At 58.3% G+C, this 19,021-nt stretch overlaps 1 protein-coding gene across 5 annotated transcripts in view; it reads left to right on the top strand.

Moving 5' to 3' along the window:
* The window catches only part of TCF25 (transcription factor 25), a 42,929-nt gene extending 25,834 nt beyond the window's left edge, over positions 1–17,095 (top strand). The window contains exons 10-19 of one of the 5 annotated variants that reach the window (XM_012466002.3): positions 2,039–2,131; positions 2,366–2,471; positions 4,453–4,612; positions 6,488–6,575; positions 7,618–7,776; positions 9,164–9,254; positions 10,200–10,279; positions 11,968–12,040; positions 12,477–12,659; positions 15,041–17,095. In XM_012466002.3, coding sequence (XP_012321425.2) covers positions 2,039–2,131; positions 2,366–2,471; positions 4,453–4,612; positions 6,488–6,575; positions 7,618–7,776; positions 9,164–9,254; positions 10,200–10,279; positions 11,968–12,040; positions 12,477–12,635 — 1,009 coding nt within the window. In that variant the 3' untranslated portion in view covers positions 12,636–12,659; positions 15,041–17,095. Of the gene's footprint in view, positions 1–2,038; positions 2,132–2,365; positions 2,472–4,452; positions 4,613–6,487; positions 6,576–7,617; positions 7,777–9,163; positions 9,255–10,094; positions 10,280–11,967; positions 12,041–12,476; positions 12,779–15,040 lie in introns of those variants that run through there. The other 4 variants (XM_012466003.3, XM_012466001.2, XR_001109549.2 and 1 more) reach the window with 4 other exon arrangements.
* Positions 17,096–19,021: the final 1,926 nt, after the last annotated feature.

Genomic DNA, 19,021 nt, shown 5'->3' with positions numbered 1-19,021 from the left:
TGCAGGCAGTAGGTGACTGCCCACCAGGTTGGACCAGAGCCCACAGACCCAGGATGACCCGCCTTCCTCTCTCTGGGCTCAAGGATAGAGGGATTGGATTGGCTCAGCCCAGGTTTACCTTTGTCTGTGAACATGCCCGATGCTACTCTGGAGGTTGGAGTGGGAGGTCTGCTGAGCCCAGGAGTTCGGGTCCAACCCGGGCACCATAGTGAGACCTCCATCTCTTAAAAAATAAATAAACAAAAAGAAAAATAAATTTGTTTGTGTTAGAAGTAAGCCTGGCTGGGCACAGTGATTCATGCCTCTCATCCCAGCACTTTGGGAGGCCAAGATGAGAGGATTGCTTGAAAACCAGTCTGAGCACCGTGGCAAGATGCAGTCTCTACTGAACATTTTAAAAACCACCTAGGCCTGGTGACACATGCCTGTGGTCCCAGCTGCCCAGGAGGTCAAGGCTGCAGCGAGCTGAGGTTGCGCCACTGTACTCCAGCCTGGGCACCGGAGTGAGACCTCCTCTTAAAAAAAAAACAAACGATGAGCCTGACAAACCACATCCCCACGATGGGCTCTGCAGTTGCGTTTCCTTGTATGTTTGGCCAAAGAACCCGTCCCTGGCAAGTTTAGAAGCTTTGGAAGGCTTTACAGGGTTAACCTTCAATCAGTGAGCAGCTCAGAGTCAGCCTGAGGCTCGCTCCACTGCCCTGAGCGGCCACACGTGTGGCACTCTCTTCTTCCAGACACTTGTGCCCCTAAAGCCATCCATCTGCCATCAGCCCTCACTGGTCAGACCTGGACTGGCTCCCACCAGGCCCCCCCCACAGCCTGTCCTGTGGGCACTTGTGGCGAGGACCAGCCTCTGTACATTGTCCTGTGTGTCCTGTGTGTGGACCAGCCTCTGTCCGCTGTCCTGTGTGTCCTGTGTGTGGACCAGCCTCTGTCTGCTGTCCTGTGTGTCCTGTGTGTGGACCAGCCTCTGTCCACTGTCCTGTGTGTCCTGTGTGTGGACCAGCTTCTGTCCGCTGTCCTGACTCTCCTTGTGCAGCGCCTGGTTTCTCTGGCCACCCTGGGTGTCTCCCATGTGCGACCCACCCCTACTCTCTCGGCCCTCCTGGCAAGCCAAGGTCCATCCAGCCCTGCTGCACAGATGGTCCACATTGTGTGCTGGGTCTGAATTTCCTCCACTGGTTTTCTTTTTTCTTTTCTTTTTTTTTTTTTTCGAGATGGAGTCTTGCTCTGTCATCAGGCTGGAGTGCAGTGATGTGATCTCAGCTCACTCCATCCTCCGCCTCCTGGGTTCAAGCAGTTCTCCTGCCTCAACCTCCCGAGTAGCTGGGATTACAGGTGCCCACCACCTGTGCCTGGCTGATTTTTGTATTTTTAGTGGAGACGGGGTTTCACTGTCTTGGCCAGGATGGTCTCCATCTCTTGACCTTGTGATCTGCCTACCTCAGCCTCCCAAAGTGCTGGGATTATAGGTGTGAGCCACCACGCCTGGCCTGGTTTTCTTTATGTTAGGTTTGTCTCTTCCAATGAAATTATTAGTACTTTGAGGTAGATTATAAAATACTAATATTTCCAGGCATAAAAGGGACAGTGGACTGTTGACAGAAGTAGCAGCCCACCAAGACCTGGATGCAGAAGTCACAGGCTCCATGTGTCCAGCCTGAGTGCTGTGAGCCACTGTTGAGATTGGAGGACACATTAAGATCTAATTTGCCATAATTGTAACAGGAGATTTTAATTCTCTCCCCTTAAATCATAAATAGTCAACAAAAAAGATAAAGATTTCAGAGAGGTTTGGTTTTCAGTATGCAAATTTGTGTGTAAGTCTGTAAAGCACAAGGAGAGTGCTCACCTCCTCTCCAGACACGGATCTCTGTGTGCTGGGCACGTAGGAAATGCCAGCAGAACCCAGAGAGCTGAACGGCACCCTGGCACTGTGCGGAGGGCAGGGTGGAGCGGGTGCTGGCCGCAGCACTGTCCACAGGGCTTTCTGCTTTGTGTCGCTGTAATTCATGTGGAACTGTTGTGGATCTAGGAGCTTCTACCTGGCCCTCTACAAGCAGATGAGCTTCCTGGAGAAGCGAGGCTGCCCACGCACCGCACTGGAGTACTGCAAGCTCATCCTGAGGTGAGTGGCTGCTCCACCACACCTGCCCGTGCTCCCTGCCTTGGCTGCAGGCCTATTCCCTGCCTGATGGTGGCTGGTTCTCCTTCGTTCTGCTCCCTGCTCTGCCTCCGGCCCACTCCCGGCCTGACAGCGCCCCATTGTCCTTCACTGTGCTCCCTACTCTGCCTCTGGCCCACTCCCGGCCTGACAGCGCCACGTTCTCCTTCTCTGTGCTCCCTGCGCTGCCTCTGGAAGTCTCGAGCCGGATGAGGACCCCCTCTGCATGCTGCTGCTCATCGACCACCTGGCCTTGCGGGCCCGGAACTATGAGTACCTGATCCGCCTCTTCCAGGAGTGGGAGGTAGGTGGGAGCCTGGTGGGTCCCTGGAGGGACAGACGTCTGCTGCTCCTTCTGTTTTCCTGGTTTGGTGTCTGTGTGCTCAAGGGATGGTTTGGTGATGAAATGGTAATTGTTCGAGAGTAGAACCACATCCTCCTGACTTTTTGTCTCCCTCGAGCCTCTGCGGAGCGGAATCTGGTTTTCCTAGGGATGTTACAGCAGCCTTATGTCAGACCCTCCAATGTGTGTACGCCTGCCTGCCAGGATCGTGGAGCTAGTAATGAGAAAGTGGCAGCACCTGAGCTCCTCGTGGGCAGGACAGGAAGAGGCAGCCGAGAGGCAGTGGGAGGGTTGCCCCCAGCACACCCTGTCCCAGGGGAGTGACTGTACAGCAGGAGAGACCCGAACTCTGCCACCAGTAACAGACACGTGTTGGAGTGATAATTTAGTTGGATTGGATTGGATATAATGTATTAAAGTTAATCTCACCTGTTTTCTCTTTAATGCAGCTCCTAGAAAATTTAAACTGACCCCTGGGCTCCCATTATGTTCCTCTGGGTGCCACTTACCTGGAAGGACACATGAGACTTTGTCATGCTGACCTCCCGCAGGGCCCAGGGCTGGGGAGCAGGTGACGGCAGTTCTTACCTTCCCTGTTTCTGTGCTGAATTTTTCGTAGCACATGGTTATGCCTAACGAAAGTGGGTAAATTGCTTTCACCTCGGCTGGGCGCCTAGAAAAGCCTAGAAACAGCTCCTCTTTCCTTCCGCCTCCCAGTCCCCGCGTCAGCGGCGTGCGCAGGGCCCTCGAGGGGCGACGGGCCAGCGGTCGGGGCCGGGGCGGGCGCGCCTGTGCGCCGGGCGGCCTTTTCACGTGGCGCGAGGGCGGTGTCGCGGGTCTCTGCTCGCCGAGTCTGAGGCGGAGGGAGTCACGGCAGGACAGGCGTTTAGAAAGTTTCTCCCACTCTTTGACCGAGTGTTGGTTGAAAGGAGTGCTGCTGAAACTGTAACCAAAGGAGGCGTTATGCTTCGGAAACATCTCAAGGGAAAGTGCGGCAAGCCACAGTAGTCGCCGTGGGAGCGGGTTCCAAAGGGAAGGGCGGAGAGAGTCAAGCAGTTAGCGTGAAAGGTGGAGATAAAGTTCTTCTCCCAGAATGTGGAGGCACCAAAGTAGTTCTAGATGACAAGGATTATTTCCTATTTAGAGATGGTGACATTCTTGGAAAGTACGTAGACTGAAATAAGTCACTATTGAAATGGCATCAACGTGAAGCTGCCCATTCCACTGAAGTTCTGAAATCTTTCATCATGTAAATAATTCCCATATGTCTCTTTTATAATAAACTAATGATAACTGAAAAAAAAAAAAGAAAATGGGTAAATTACTTTGAATTGTTTAGCATTTGGCATAATCGGCCAGGAAATCTCACCTCAGGAATGTGGTTTATAGAAATCCCTGGATCTCACAAAAATGGAGGTGCAGGAAAAGCTCAGGGAATCCCCCAAAATGGGGCCACAGGCGAATGTGGATGATGGTGTTTAAGGTCGAAAGCTGTGAGTCTGTGATCCCATTTTGATAGAAAAAAAGGCAGTGAGTCGCATGTCTGAGGGCCGTGGCGTCTGCTGAGAACGGCAGTAGCACTCACGGGGTGGTAGACTGCCCTCATCTTTGCTGCTTCGTGCTATGTGCGTTTTCCACATTGAGAGCACTGACTGCTCAGCTTCAAAGAGGAGCCCCTGTGGCAGGTGGGGCCCTCCCTCCCTGTAGCCCCCTCACTCTCACTCTGTGATTCCTCAGGCCCCCGTGTCCTCTCTCTTCTGCATGTGGAAATTCCCCCAGGTGGGTGTGTAAGTTATCTTTATGCTAAGTTGAGAAGAGGCCCTCGCATTGCCGGCAGAATCTACCTGCTCCTGGCAGGGCTCGTGGTGGCGTCAGAGCATCTGCCAACTGACATACTTTGTCTTTCTGACTTGAGGCTCCACTCTGTTTCTGTCTGTTTTAGGCTCATCGGAACCTGTCGCAGCTCCCAAATTTTGCCTTCTCTGTTCCACTGGCGTATTTCCTGCTGAGCCAGCAGACGGACCTCCCCGAGCATGAGCAGAGCTCTGCCAGGGAGAAGGCCTCGCTCTTGATACAGCAGGCGCTCACCATGTTCCCTGGAGGTGGGTGCCGAATCTTGCTGGAGTGGGGTGTGTCCTGTCAGCCATGGTGGTGGGGGCCAGGTCCCTGACCTCCCCTAAACCTTCAGAAACGTACATTCTGTGGTAGGGCCTGCAAACCTGCCCTACCAAACTCGAAAGATGATCGGTCCATCTGGGGACCTGCTGCGTGCATGCCAGGCACGAGGAGGTGGCAGCCGTCCTTCCCCGTGGGGCTGTGCTGTAGGGTGCAGAGACGGGGCTGGCTGGGAGGTGCCGGGCACGAGGAGGTGGCAGCCGTCCTTCCCCGTGGGGCTGTGTTGTAGGGTGCAGAGACGGGACTGGCTGGGAGGTGCCAGGCACGAGGAGGTGGCAGCCGTCCTTCCCCGTGCGGCTGTGCTGTAGGGTGCAGAGACGGGGCTGGCTGGGAGGTGCCGGGCACGAGGAGGTGGCAGCCGTCCTTCCCCGTGCAGCTGTGCTGTAGGGTGCAGAGACGGGGCTGGCTGGGAGGTGCCGGGCACGAGGAGGTGGCAGCCGTCCTTCCCCGTGGGGCTGTGTTGTAGGGTGCAGAGACGGGGCTGGCTGGGAGGTGCCGGGCACGAGGAGGTGGCAGCCGTCCTTCCCCGTGCGGCTGTGCTGTAGGGTGCAGAGACGGGGCTGGCTGGGAGGTGCCGGGCACGGGTCGTGTCAGTGCTGGGGAGGAGAACAAAGCAGAGGAAGGTGTCAGAGGTGCCGAGGCGTGGCGGAGAGGGTTGTGCTGAGCACCACGCTGGGATGTGCCGCGGAGGCCTGTCCTGCTCACACAGACTCAGCCTGCACAGCCCCTGAGCCCCGACTGCATCTGGGTGTTCTCCATCCACACACGTGGCGCGGGCACAGTGGGGCTGACACCTGCCAGACAGCATGTGTGACATCTCTTTTTAAGACAGGGCTCCTCTGAGGGGCTGTGGGGGCTGAGGGTTGTTTGCGTGCAGCTGATGTGACACGTGCGTGACCACTCACCTTCTGTTAGCACGTCCTGGAAGCAGCAGCGCCTCACTGCTTCTGCGGATTTCTAGGGCTCTGTCTGGGCCCCAGGGAGGCCCACGGCATGGCTTTGGGCAAGCTTCCAGCACAGGCAGAGAAATGTGCCAACCAGAGGGGCCTGGCAAGCCCTCGGTCTGCTCGCTGACCCCAAAAGCTTCATCTCCTGTGCCTAAGAAGCACCTTTGTCCTCCTCTGCAGCCCTGTGCCGCGTTCCCCAGTGTAGCAGTGTCTGGGAACGGGTTGGAGGCCGTGTGCTGTGGTCCACCAGTGCAGCCGTCTCCGGGAACAGGGCTGGGAGGCCGTGTGCTGTGTGACAGAGCGGTGCTGCTGTCTTACAAGCTGTAGTGTCAGCACCTGCTTCGAAGGCAGGCAGGCTCCCAAGAAGCCACCGCCACTTATCCCAGAGCACTGGAGATCACTGCAGGCAGGGGTGGGACAGGCTCTGCCGTGGGGGCCCATGCCCCTACATGGTGGCCTAGACCTCAACCCGGCCCTGCGGTGCTAGCCCTTCTACTGGACACAGGTGGCCTCTGCTCCCACCAGCCTGCCATGGGGTCTGGACTTTGTGATTAGAACATCCAGCCCCACGTGTGTGGAGGGCGGTGGGTGAGTCTTCCTCAGATGCAGATGGGGGTGCTGGGAGGCTCCTGGGGGCTGGTGTGAGGAGACCCCCACCTCAGACCCTGGGCACCCCAGCAGCAGCAACTCAGAGTGCCAGCCAGAAGCAAGCCACTGGCCCTGCAGGCTCCTCCATCTGAAAGCACTCAGCTGTGTCTGTGACAAAGACCTTACCGTGTCCCTTAGCACCTTGGGGGCTGGGAGTGGCTGGGCTGTGGGCCGAGGGGTCCCACAGAGCCTCTGCTTCTCCCGCAGTCCTCCTGCCCCTGCTAGAGTACTGCAGCGTGCAGCCCGATGCCACCGTGTCCGCTCATCACTTCTTTGGACCCAATGCTGAGATAAGGTAAAGAGTGGTGGTGCCCGTCTGTGGGGTGCCCGTCTGTGGGGTGCCCGACTGTGGGGTGCCCGTCTGTGGGGTGCCCGTCTGTGGGGTGCCCGTCTGCGGGGTGACCATCTGTGAGGTGTCTGTGTGGTGTCCATCTGTGAGGTGTCCATCTGTCTGTGGCGTGTCCATCTGTGGAGTGCCTGTCTGAGGGGTGCCCATCTGTGGGGTGTCTGTGGCTTCGGAGCCTGGGAGCCATTTTCACTCATCCTGAGAGGCCTTGAGGGACCTGCTCCCAGCAGCAGGAGGGCCTGTGATAGGGAACTCGGGGACTTTCATCCGACCTGGGAGGGCTCTGGAGCCCTCATTGATATGTGGAAAAGCCCCGGTGGGGCAGTGAGCAGCCTCCAGCTTAAAACCCAGGCTCATAAAGAGGGTACTGGGCACGGGGGCACACACCTGTAATCCCAGCGTTTTGGGAAGCCGAGGTGGAAGGTTGGCCTGTGCTCCTGCACTCCAGCCTAAGTGACAGAGCGAGACCTGGTCTCAAAAAAATAACGAAGAGGGAGCAAGCACAGGAGAAAGTGTATGCCACAGAGTCCTCCCCCTGGAGCCAATGTGGCCTCCACGTCCTCCCCCAGCCCTCGGGAGCCAGTGTGGCCTCCACATCCTCCCCCAGCCATCTGGGGCCAATGTGACTTCCAGGTCCTCCCACAGCCGTCGGGAGCCAGTGTGACCTCCAGGTCCTCCCACAGTCCTTGGGGGTCAGTGTGACCTCCAGGTCCGACCCCAGCCCTCGGGAGCCAGGGTGGCATCCAGGGCTCCCCCTGTGTGCCCACAGATGGACTTGCCCTGGTTATATTTTCACATTTCTGTGGAGTCAGTGGTGCTTCCTAAGGAACACAGACAGTGCATAAGAGGCCATGGCACATATCTGTGTGCCCCAGCCCCACGCTCTCGGGTCCAGCAGCCCACAGGGCCCTCCCTGCACCTCCCTTCTGCCCACCCCTGGGGCTCTGCTGGCCTGAAGAGTGTTCTGCTCACAGACCTTGCTCTCCTCCAGCCAGCCCCCTGCCCTGAGCCAGCTGGTGAGCCTGTATCTCGGGAGGTCACACTTCCTCTGGAAAGAGCCCGCCACCATGAGCTGGCTGGAGGAGAGCGTCCACAGGGTGCTGCAGGCAGTGGACGCCGGAGACCCTGCGGTGGAAGCCTGTGAGCACAGGTGAGCTGGGGCCTGCACAGGGCAGTAGCCCCGCCACACCCCCTCCTCAGGGGCCTCGGATTCGGGAGGCGAGGAGGGCTGTGAGCAGCTTGGCCTCCCTGCAGTGTGGCCAGCCGTGGGGCCCATGTGGAGCCTAACAGGGAGCACAGCCTTGTCCTGTCCCAGACGCTTCCTGGGAAGCAGCTGTGGTCATCAGCACAGGTCACGAGCTGGCGTTCCCGGGTGCTTAGGGCTGGAGTGGTAGCTTCCGGTTGTGTGGTGTTTCCACATCAGCTGGGGTGCTGATGAGTCTCTCACACCAGCATCTTGGGGGTAAAGAAATCTGGCAGAGCTGAGAGCGAGTCTTTTGTCCTGCATGTCAGCATGTCAGAGGCTGGGACCCTGGTGCTCTATGTTTGGCAGGCAGCCCCTTGCCTGTTCTTATCTGGTGTGCTGTACCCTTGGCCCTGTGCTAGTTCTGTGTGTCAGCACCGTGGTTCTGCCCACCGGCGTGGCCAGGCTTGGTGTGGACCACGTGGGAGTGGCGGCCATTTGCACCTCCACGGTCAAGTCTGTCTGCCTCGGACGTGAGGCTGTGCCGGGGGTGCCTAAGAGGCGCGGGTTCCCCAGCCGTCGGCAGTCGTGGGCCCCGTTTGTGTGTCTATGTTCCCCACCGCACCAGACATTTCTTTCTTGCTTTGTTTTTTGAGATGGAGTCTCAGTCTGTCGCCCAGGCTGGAGTGCGGTGGTGCATTCTCGGCTCACTGCAGCCTCCGCCTCCTGGGTTCAAGTGATTCTCCTGCCTCAACCTCCTGAGTAGCTGGGACTACAGGCGCATTTCACCGTGACTGGCTACTTTTTGTATTTTTAGTAGAGACGAGGTGTCACCATGTTGGCCAAGATGGTCTCGATCTCTTGACCTCAGGTGATCCGCCTGCCTCGTCCTCCCAAAGTGCTGGGATTACGGGTGTGAGCCACTGCGCCCAAGCTGGACCAGACATTTCTCATGGACAGGAAAGCATTTTGTTCCCTGTGCTGCCCTCCCAGAGTGACTTCAACCAGGGACCAGTGCCTGTGCCTGTAGCAGTGACAGTGGTGACGTGCCCAGGTGTCACTTCGTGTACACAAACTCAGTGAATTCCCACAAGAAGCCACTGGCTGCGGCTCCAGTCAGCCTTGTTTTTTGATTGCACTGAGTCAGGCCGTGCAGCTGGGATTGGCCCCTAAGGGCCTCCCTCACTGCAGGCCAGGGACCAGCTGTGCTGCTTCTGCTTGAGAAGTGAAATGTGCAGTTTTTGGCACCACCGGAAATGCAGAGAGGTGGCGAGTGCTGGGCAGGAGCGGGCGGGGCCCGGCGCTGGGGCCGTTCCCGTTTCATCTACCGTGCCTCGTTCCTCCTCGGCCTCAGGCGGAAGGTGCTCTACCAGCGCGCACCCAGGAATATCCACCGCCACGTGATCCTCTCTGAGATCAAGGAAGCCGTCGCCGCCCTGCCCCCGGTAAGGAGAGAGGCTGAAATGGGAGCTTTGTGTAAGCCAGTCACCTGCACTGCCCCTGTGCGCCCTGGCAGTCCACATGCAGGTGTGCACGGTGCGCGCACCCTCACGGCCCAGCTCTGCCACGGCGAGGGCGCCTCCTTTCCTGGCAGCCGGGTTTCAGATGCGTGGTTTTGAGAGAGAAATCCTTTGGGGCTGAGCACGAACTGAGTAGTCACCTTGGTGAGCTGCTCTGTCCATGGTTGGGACTGCGGGTGCAGCTGTGGGGGCTTCTCTGTAGTCATGGGGTATAGTCCTGCTCTCACCTCCTGTGCTGGAGGTTCTGTTTCTGTCTCAAAACCTAAAGACTTTATACTGTTGCTAAGGGATGAGACAGAATGAGTGAGATAACCAGCAAGCCAGCGGGTCGCAGGCCCAGGGGCCGTCGCTGAGAACAGCTTAGCACCTCCTGGTTTAATTTTGGCTGCTCTGCAGATCCTGGTGACTGGCATGGCTGGCCTTGTCTGGGGCTGTGAGCTTCTGACTCTCATCACTAGAGGGGCTGAGGGGCAGGGCAGGGAGTGCACCAGGAGCTGTGTGATCCTCGGGTGGCCCAGGGTCCCCGTAGCCTGCAGTTGCTGAAGTGAGAGCTTCTGACCCGTGGTGAAGATCTTGGCAGGCGTGAGCAGCACGTGACCCCCTTCCTTTCCCACCACACACCCCCGTGAGAAGGGCAGACGCTGTGCCGGTGCACCTCCACTCCCGTGAGTGTCCTGGTGGCAGAAGGGCGGTCCCACCCTCACCCAAAGTCTGTTGGTACAAAAAGCACAGCCATTTCTGTCAGACTCTGTGGCTATCTCTCAGCAGATGCGTCCAGTCCTTGCTGGAGCCGACTGAAGGACTCTGCTGGGAGAGGCAGAGGCCCCCGGCAGCATCCGTAGCATCTTCGTTTTGTGTCCCTTTCTGAAGGACGTGACCACGCAGTCTGTGATGGGCTTTGACCCTCTGCCTCCTGCGGACACCATCTACTCCTACGTCAGGCCCGAGAGGTACCTCCCACCTCCCCGTTCACTCCTTGGCTTGTGCAGCTAAGGTCAGTGCTTCGGGGCTCCCAGGGACTGGCTGCCAGCTTGGGATAGGTGCTAAGAGTTGGGGCACATGGTCAGGCGGGCCTTTCCCTTAACAGGAAAGGAGGGGGAGAGGGACGGTGTCACCAGGGGTCACAGCTCTGCCTCTGCAGCCACGTCGTTTCTTGTCTCCTTCGAATGTGCAGGCACCTGTGTGTCAGGCTCTGTAGCAGGTGTGCAGTGATGTGGGGAAAACACAGGAATTTTAGGATGTAGAAAGAAATGTAAAATGAAACTGCACCATCCTGGCCAACGTGGCAAAACCCCGTCTCTATTAAAAATACAAAACGTAGCCGGGCATAGCGGCATGCATCTGTAGTCCCAGCTACTTGGAAGGCTGAGGCAGGAGAACCACTTGAAACTGGGAGGTAGAGGTTGCAGTGAGCCAAGATTGCACCACCGTACTTGAGCCTGGGTGACAGCATGACTCCATCTAAAAAAAAAAAAAAACCAAAAACCATAGGAAGGAAGGAGGGGTTGGTGTGCTGAGACACAGGAGAATGTGGCTTCCCCAGGCTCAGTGGGTAGAAGGGTATTCATGTTCCACAGCAGAGTTGCCACGTGCCAAGGCCCTGTGCCAGGAGCAGAGCCTACAGCCCCGTGGCCGGGCCGGGAGAGCAGGCTGCCAGGAGCAGAGCAGACAGCCCCGTGGCCGGGCCGGGAGAGCAGGGCTGCCAGGAGCAGAGCCTACAGCCCCGTGGCCGGGCCGGGAGAGCAGGGCTGCCAGGAGCAGAGCCTACAGCCCCGTGGCCGGGCCGGGAGAGCAGGGCTGCCAGGAGCAGAGCAGACAGCCCCGTGGCCGGGCCGGGAGAGCAGGCTGCCAGGAGCAGAGCCTACAGCCCCGTGGCTGGGCCGGGAGAGCAGGGCCGCAGGGTGAGAGGGCTGGGGAGCAGATCCAAGCCGACTCCCAGGCTGCTGGTGTGTGTCTGGGGTGGCTTTCAGCATCTGGGTCATTGAAAGGCTTTTTCCCTTTCCTCTGGCCTTGAGAGCACTTGCCTTACCGAGGACCTGTCCCCCACGCAGTGGTTGTGATGAATGATTCCTGCAGGAGTGGGTGGTAGCACTGAGGAATTGCCGTACGTGGCTGCCTTGCAGGTTTATCCTGTTCCTCACCGTGGACCACAGTCTCTCGCCCTTCCCACAGCTGCTTAGGCCTGGGCTGCTGGGCATCCCGTGAGTGTCCACTTAACACAGGATCTGCAAGCTGCTGCGTTCCTGTAAGGAGTCTGTGCTCTCAAATCCTCACTGCTGAAGGAGGCATTGAAACTACAGCTTTTCAAAGCAAGGCACCTGTGCGGTGGCAGATGGTGGCCATGAGAGCCTTGCTGTGGACGCTGTGTCTGCCTCGGCTGATTTGGTCTCCCTCGTCCTGTTCCCGCTGTCCGCAGCCTCACCCCAAGCTGATGAGGAAGCCTCACTGCCCACCCAGGGCCCTGATCTCCGCTTTGTGGGAATCCAGGGCCTGTCCTCAGCTGTGCTGCTCTGCCCCTGGGTGGGGCCCCTCCGTGTCCCTGCAGGGAGGCAGCTGGCAGGCAGCCCCAGGGGCCGGGTTGGGTCCCACAAGTATCGGTTCCATTCCATTTCTGACTTTTCTTTACTTTTTCTTTCAGACTAAGTCCTGTCAGCCATGGAAACACGATTGCGCTCTTCTTTCGGTCCCTGTTGCCAAATTATACCATGGAGGTAGGTCGCGCTGGTCCCAGGTACTGCCTGCCTGGTGGGTGTGGGCACCTCGGTTCCAGTGCAGATATCTGGAGCCCTCTTGAGCCAGGCCGGTGCAGGCCGGTGCAGGAGGCAGCGAAGGGCTAAGGCTGCATCGTGCCAGCGGATGCTCATTCTGCTGGGGAAGCTGGGGCCTGCTCAGATGGGAGCAGCCAGGCCTGATGCGGGGCCCGTGAGCCAGCCCGACTTGATCTTGACCCCCCTCTCTGGGCCTGGCTTGGCCTAGACGCTACTTTTGGTTTTGAGAGCTTCCTCTCCTCACAGGGACCTGGTGAGGCTTCAGGGTCTGACGCTGGGGCAAGGGCCACCTGGGGCTCCACGGTACCTTCCTGCCGGGGCCCTGGGCTCCGAGTCCCAGCATGGACGCCCCCTGCTTAGACGTGTCCCGTTGCTGCAGGGGGAGAGACCCGAGGAAGGAGTGGCTGGGGGTCTGAACCGCAACCAGGGCCTCAACAGGCTGATGCTGGCTGTGCGCGACATGATGGCCAACTTCCACCTCAACGACGTAGAGGCGCCCCACGAGGACGACGCAGAGGGGGAGGGGGAGTGGGACTGAGCATCCGCAGAGCGCCCGGAAGCTGTACGCTTGCGTTCCTGATTTCTGTGCTGGTCGGAATTGGCCGGCTCCCTGAAGTAGAGATGCTGATTGTACTGCCGGCCTGGTCCGCTGTGTCTCCTATAAATGTGAATGGGTCATGCTCTGCTGTCCACACGCTCTTCTTTCCCCGGCACTGAGTGTGTCCAGTGCCCTCAGATTCCAATCACTCAGTCCAGTCTCTTCCCAGTGGCCTGTGGGTGAGGCAGGGCCCAGGCCACGTGCTTCCTGTGCTCCCAGAATCTGGGACACGGTGGGGAAGGGGACCCACAGGGTATTCAGGGCAAGTTCCTGCTGAATGCCAGGGCCCTGGGGCTGGTCCTCCATCAGCCTGCTCTGGGGTTCATGGACAGAGCTGCATTCCTTGTTGGTAGAGGGTTTCAGGGTGGGGCTGGAGCAGGGAGTCCCCTACGCTGCGGCCCGCCTTCAGCCTTGTTCCTCCAAGCCAGTGGGAGCTGATGTGCTGCGGTCCTCTGGCTGGATGCCACCATCTGTTCAGTCTGACACATCTTTTTTTTTTTTTGAGACGGAGTCTCGCTCTGTCACCCAGGCTAGAGTGCAGTGGCGTGATCTCAGCTCACTGCAACCTCCACCTCCTGGGTTCAAGTGACTCTCGTGCCTCAGCCTCCCAAGTAGCTGGGATTGCAGGTGTCTGCCACCACACCTGGCTAATTTTTGTATTTTTATTAGAGATAGGGTTTCACCATGTTGGCCAGGCTAATCTCGAACTCCTGAACTCAGGTGATCCACCCACCTCAGCTTCCCAAAGTGCTGGGATTACATGCATGAGCCACTGTGCCCGGCCCAAGTTTTGTATTTAGTAGAGATGGGGTTTCACCTTGTTGGCCAGGATGGTCTCGATCTCTTGACCTGGTGATCCACCCACCTCGGCCTCCCAAAGTGCTGGGATTACACGTGTGAGCAATCTCGCCCGGCCCAAATAATTTTATTAGAAAACTTGCCGGGCGTGGTGGCTCAAGCCTGTAATCCCAGCACTTTGGGAGGCCGAGGTGGGTGGATCACGAGGTCAAGAGATCGAGACCATCCTGGTCAACATGGTGAAACCCCGTCTCTACTAAAAATACAAAAAATTAGCTGGGCATGGTGGCGCGTGCCTGTAATCCCAGCTACTCAGGAGGCTGAGGCAGGAGAATTGCCTGAACCCAGGAGGCGGAGGTTGCGGTGAGCCGAGATCGCGCCACTGCACTCCAGCCTGGGTAACGAGAGCGAAACTCCGTCTCAAAAAAAAAAAAAAGAAAAAGAAAACTTGAGGGCAGTGCCTGGAATTGAAGGAGAAGCCCCAGGAGCATGTTTTGGAAAGAGAAGTCCATGGGCAGCTCTGAAGGCTAGTGTGGCAAAGATCAGGAGATGTTCGGTCTGGGGGTGAATGGGCCGCTCTGACTGAGACCCCAGCCTGGGGAGGGGGCGTAGCTGGAGCAGGTCTGGGCACGCTTGAGCAGTGGTGTCCCGAAACTCTGCATCCCACAGTGCTGCGGCTACAGGAGGACAGAGTCTGCAGCCAGACAGCATCAGAAGCTGGCATGTTCTGGAAGGATTGAGAACATGAAGGTGTTATGGCTGCACCAGGGTTTCTGTCCCCTGCACCCCACAGCACCCTGGTCTTTCACCCTCAGGAGGCAGCAAGCACAAAGGGCTGGGAGGAGGGGCTGCCCAAGGCTCTAGGGCGGCCAGTGAGGCAGGAGACATGTTCCAGCCCCAGCTGGGTCCTGGTCCATGGACCCGCCTCCCAGAAAGCCCCATCACTGTATCATCGTCTGTCAAGGGCCCACTGAGGCCTGTGAGCGCATCTTTTTGCTGGTGTCGCCTGACTGCTCAGCGTTTCCAGGTGGGAGCCTAGGGTGCAGGACCCCCCCTAGGACGGTGAGGGCCCTCTGTCGGTGATAAGAGGCGGCCTGAGGGGTGAGCCCTGTGTGTCCATCTCAGACGTGGGCCTGAGGGTGCAGCCCTCACGCTGGGCTGGCCATTTGGAGGGGTGCACCGGGGTCCCAGCTGTGACATCCTCTCCCCAGATGCTGCAGCCTCCTTCCTTTCTGCAGCAAGGGAATGATGTCTGGTCAGCGGGAGGCTCTGGGGAGCACAGGCTGGTGCAGAGTGGGGCCCTCCCGGCATCTCACCCACCCTTTTTTCCATGCCAGCATAACTGGCTTTGCTGGGGATCTGCACTCAGCTCCAGGGAAGGTGGCCAGGATCATCCCAGTCTGCCTTGGTTCCCTGCCCTCCACAGCCAGGTGCCTGTGATGAGCTTCCGCCATTGAGATGGGGGGACCGCTAGAGTCTTCAGGGGCTTGTTCTCTGAAAATGACAGGCAAGCAAGGAGAGCTGGGTTCCTGCCTCTTCCATTCCAGATGCCTTGAGTCCACCCACATGGGGATGTGGTGTTTGGAGCTCCAGCAGCCGTCCTGTGCTTGGGAGTCAAAGAAGAGCCGGTGTTCCAGGGACAGTGAGTGCAGCAGAGGTTGAGGCCAGACCTGCTGTCCTGAGAGGTGGCTGGGTCACTGATGCCTTGGCACTGCTGCTGGGGCTGTCGTGAGCTGCCACTGAGCCTGTTTCTAATGACTGTGAGATCTGAAGACTACTCTCAAGGCTTGGCCTCTGCCATGCTTGTGGGGGATGGTGGATCCTGCTTCCTCCCCGGCCCTGCTGAGCCCAGCGAGAGCCTGAGGCACATGTGGCTTCCCCGGTGCCCATCGCAGCATTCCTCCCCAGCTGGGCCCTTTTCCACTGAGCCAGACCCACCCCAGAGTCTTCAACACAGGCACCTCCCAGACTCCCACCCCCAGGTTCAAAGGAAACTGACAGCCCCTGAGCCAAGGGCTGAGGCGGGCTGTGGGCCCGGCTGTCCTTGGGAGCTGTACTGGAGCCCACCACGTTGGGACCCAGAGGCAGACTCACAGTGGCCCAAGAGCTCGGCGGTGACCCCCACCTCCCTGTGCGTGGCTGCAGCTGGACAGGCCACCCTGGGCTACAGAGCTGGTTTCCCTGCAGCCCTTCGGTGCACACTGAGGGCATGCATATGTGTGTGCATATTTGTGTGTGCGCACGCGTATGTGTGTGGGTGCAGGTGTATGTGTGCGTGTGTGTGTGGGTGTTGCAGACCTTGGGTGCCAGACCAGACACGGAACAAACCCAGGAAGGCATCTGTCTTCATTGTCCTCATGGGGCCCTAGTCCAGAAACGTCCTTGTGGAAAGTGCTCCGTGGGACCGTGCCTCTGCCCGTGGGAAGGCGCTGTCTGCTGCGACCCTGGTGAGCAGGCACGCCGGCCCCACGTGTCTTCCTGCCGCTCAACACGCAGCGTCTCCAGGGGCACTAGGAGATCCAAACAGATAGGATTAGCTGTAGGATTATCTGATTCCATATAATCACAGATGATCCTGAGGCTAATTTATTTCCCCCATGACCGTAACGAATCAGAACGTTGATTTTTTCCAGCACGTCTGTACCTCATCTGCTTCCCACGATGCCCCGACAGGCACATCCAGTGAGAACCACAGTGGGAGTCCTGTGTCAGGGTCACCCACTTCCGATGCCCCCCAGCTGTGTCCTGGCAGGAAACAGGCTGCCGATTCTCATGCCCTTTGAAGTCCCAGGCTGGGTGGCTGGGGTGGAGGCTGGGGTTAACCACCCTCTGTCTCAAAGGCCTCATTATGGAGATGCGAACGTGAACATCCCTGAAATGTGAGGACGCAGTGGGCTGGGATAGGGCTGCTCACCAGCTCATGGCCAGAGGGGAGCAGGGCTGGGGTCTGTGAGGTGCTGTGGATGTCCAGGGACTCCTATGCAGGGACACGGCCCCTCATACGATGGGGCCGTCTGCCTTCCTCAGCCAGGCTCAGCCTCTTCCTCACATCCGGGACCCTTCTGTCCCCTGTGCTCAGCTGGAAGCACAGCGTGAGGTGGCAAAGGTCATGGGAGGCAAAAGGCTGGACTGAGGTGAGGCTTGTGGGTGCGGCCAGACCGCAGGGCTGTGGAGGTGTGGGCAGGGCACGCTCTCCAAATGAGCTGTGTGTGCTACCAGTCTGAAGGTGGTTTGACCAAGTCTCCCAAGGCTGAAGCCCCGCCCATGTCCCTCCTGCGAGCCATCCAGCAGGTGCACACACCCGTGTCCATCAGGTGGTACAAGAATCTGCCAGCAGCACTGTCATTGATAGGGAGTCTGAGGCCACCCCGATGCCACGTGGTGTGTTCACACAATGGACACCACAGTCTGAGGCAGAGGATTGCAGCCACCAGCATGGGCAAACCTTAGCCAGAGAGAGTGAGCCGGGTGGGAACGTAGTGTGTGTGTGTCTGGTGCTGCTTGTGTACCTGGTCCGGGTGGGGGCATCCCTCAGCCTGCATATTTGTCTTTGGTGCAGTTTTATGTGTGTTGTACTTCAATTAAAACATTTTAGGCCCGGTGCAGTGGCTCACGCCTGTAATCCCAGCGCTGGGAGGCCAAGGCGGGTGGATCGGGAGATCAAGACCATGAAACCCCGTCTCTACTAAAAAAGTACAAAAATTACCTGTGCATGGCGATGCGCGCCTGTAGTGCCAGCTACTTGGGAGGCTGAGGCAGAAAAATTGCTTGAACTGGGAAGGTGGAATCTGCAGTGAACCAAGATCGTGCAACTGCACTCCGGCCTGGGTGACAGAGAAAAACTCCATCTCAAAAAAAAAAAAAAAAAATTAAAAGCGGCCAGGCATGGTGGCTCACACCTGTAATCTCAGCACTTTGGGAGGCCGAGGCAGGCGGATCACCTATTAGGAGTTCAAGACCAGCCTGACCAACAGCGAAACCCCATCTCTACTAAAAATACCAAAATTAACCAGGGGTGGTCGTGGGCATCTGCAATCCCAGCTACTTGGGAGACTGAGGCACGAAAATCACTTGAACCCGGGACGTGGAGGTTGCAGTGAGCAGAGATCAAGCCACTGCACTCCAGCCTCGGTGGCAGAATGAAACTGAGTCTCAAAAAAATAAAAATAATTAATTTCAAAGCAAAAATATTTATAAATTGCAAAACGCAGATGTAACAAGTAAATTAATATATACTGTATCAGAAAATAGTACTGTGCTCACCCACGGAGGTGGCTTGTGAGTGATGTGGGCATTCCACGGTCGGGGACTGGCAGTCCGGCGAGCAACAGAGAGCACGGGTCTTAACTCAGACGTCGCAGGTACAAACATCGAAACCCTGATGCCGCGCCTGTCCATTGCCTCCTTTTCTGCACCTGTAAATGGTACGAATAATTCGGTTCCCCCTCCCGCTTCCACCTTCAGAAGGAGGTTTTTCGTCAGCACAGACGCAGTGTTCCGCAAGGAAGGGCTGGGAGCGCCCCGGAGTGAACGCAGAAAGATGCTCGCACTGGGCGTGGCGGCCCCTCACGACTGTCCCTGCCGGGCCTGGGGGCCACACCCGACTGCTGTGAACGGATGGCAGAGCACCACGTGCGGCCACTGGCTGGAGGCGAGAGGTCCGCCTTTGATGTGGCTCCTGGTGCTGGGCCTGTGGTGCCTCCGCAGCGGAAATGGGGGCACTGCTGGGGGAGGGCAGGAGCAGTGTCCCAGGTGCCCCAGTGAGGCTGAGCCATGAGATGACTGGAGGGTCCCGAAGACCTCACCAGGATGCCCCCCAGCCAGTCTGCTGGTCCGCGCCCAGAAGGCAACACCCCCAGCCCCAGGGCTGCCATCGAGGGGGCTGCTCCTCTGGCTGGGCGAGGCTGGGCCCTCAGGGGCAGGGGCCAGAGCGGCCTCAGGCTCTATGTGATACCTAGAAGCATCACCCCCTTCGGGGACCTCTGGCACTGGGCCCTTTCACACCCTCTGCCCTGCCTGGAAGCCCCTCACAGCCCTGTGATGTGTGTCTCCACCAGGGTCCACTCGGCTTCCAGAACTTTATTGGAAAGTTCTCCCTGGTACAGCCCCCAAATCTGCCATGAACGCTGACGGCTGAGTTGCTGCTCCATGCGTGCTTCGGCTGAGAGCAGAGGAGGCCCCTGTCCTCACTGAGCTGCTGACGTGGGGAGCGGGGTAGGGGCTGGGGCTGCTGTCCATGGCCAGTGACTATCTACTGGCAGGCCAGGCGGGGGTGGGCGCTCACACATCCCAGGCACACGCCCATCATGTGGCCGCCCTCGTGGGAGGGGCTCCGAGGATTACTTTAAAGATGCAGAGAAAGGCTCCATTCTTCCCAGGACCTCAGTCCGACCCTGGCCCAGGGAAGCAGGAGGCAGGCAGAGGTCTCAGAGGGCAGGAGGGGCCAGAGGTGTGGAGATGTCCGGGGAACCTGAGCGGCCTCCAGGGAAGAGGCAAGGAGAGAGCTGAGGATCAGGTTTGTTCGCATT

This window comes from Aotus nancymaae, unplaced genomic scaffold (assembly GCF_030222135.1).
Source record: "Aotus nancymaae isolate 86718 unplaced genomic scaffold, 86718_ANA_hifiasm-v0.15.2.pri h1tg000095l, whole genome shotgun sequence".
In the NCBI taxonomy this organism is placed as follows: Eukaryota; Metazoa; Chordata; class Mammalia; order Primates; family Aotidae; genus Aotus; species Aotus nancymaae.
This window is presented reverse-complemented; position numbering and strand designations above follow the sequence as displayed.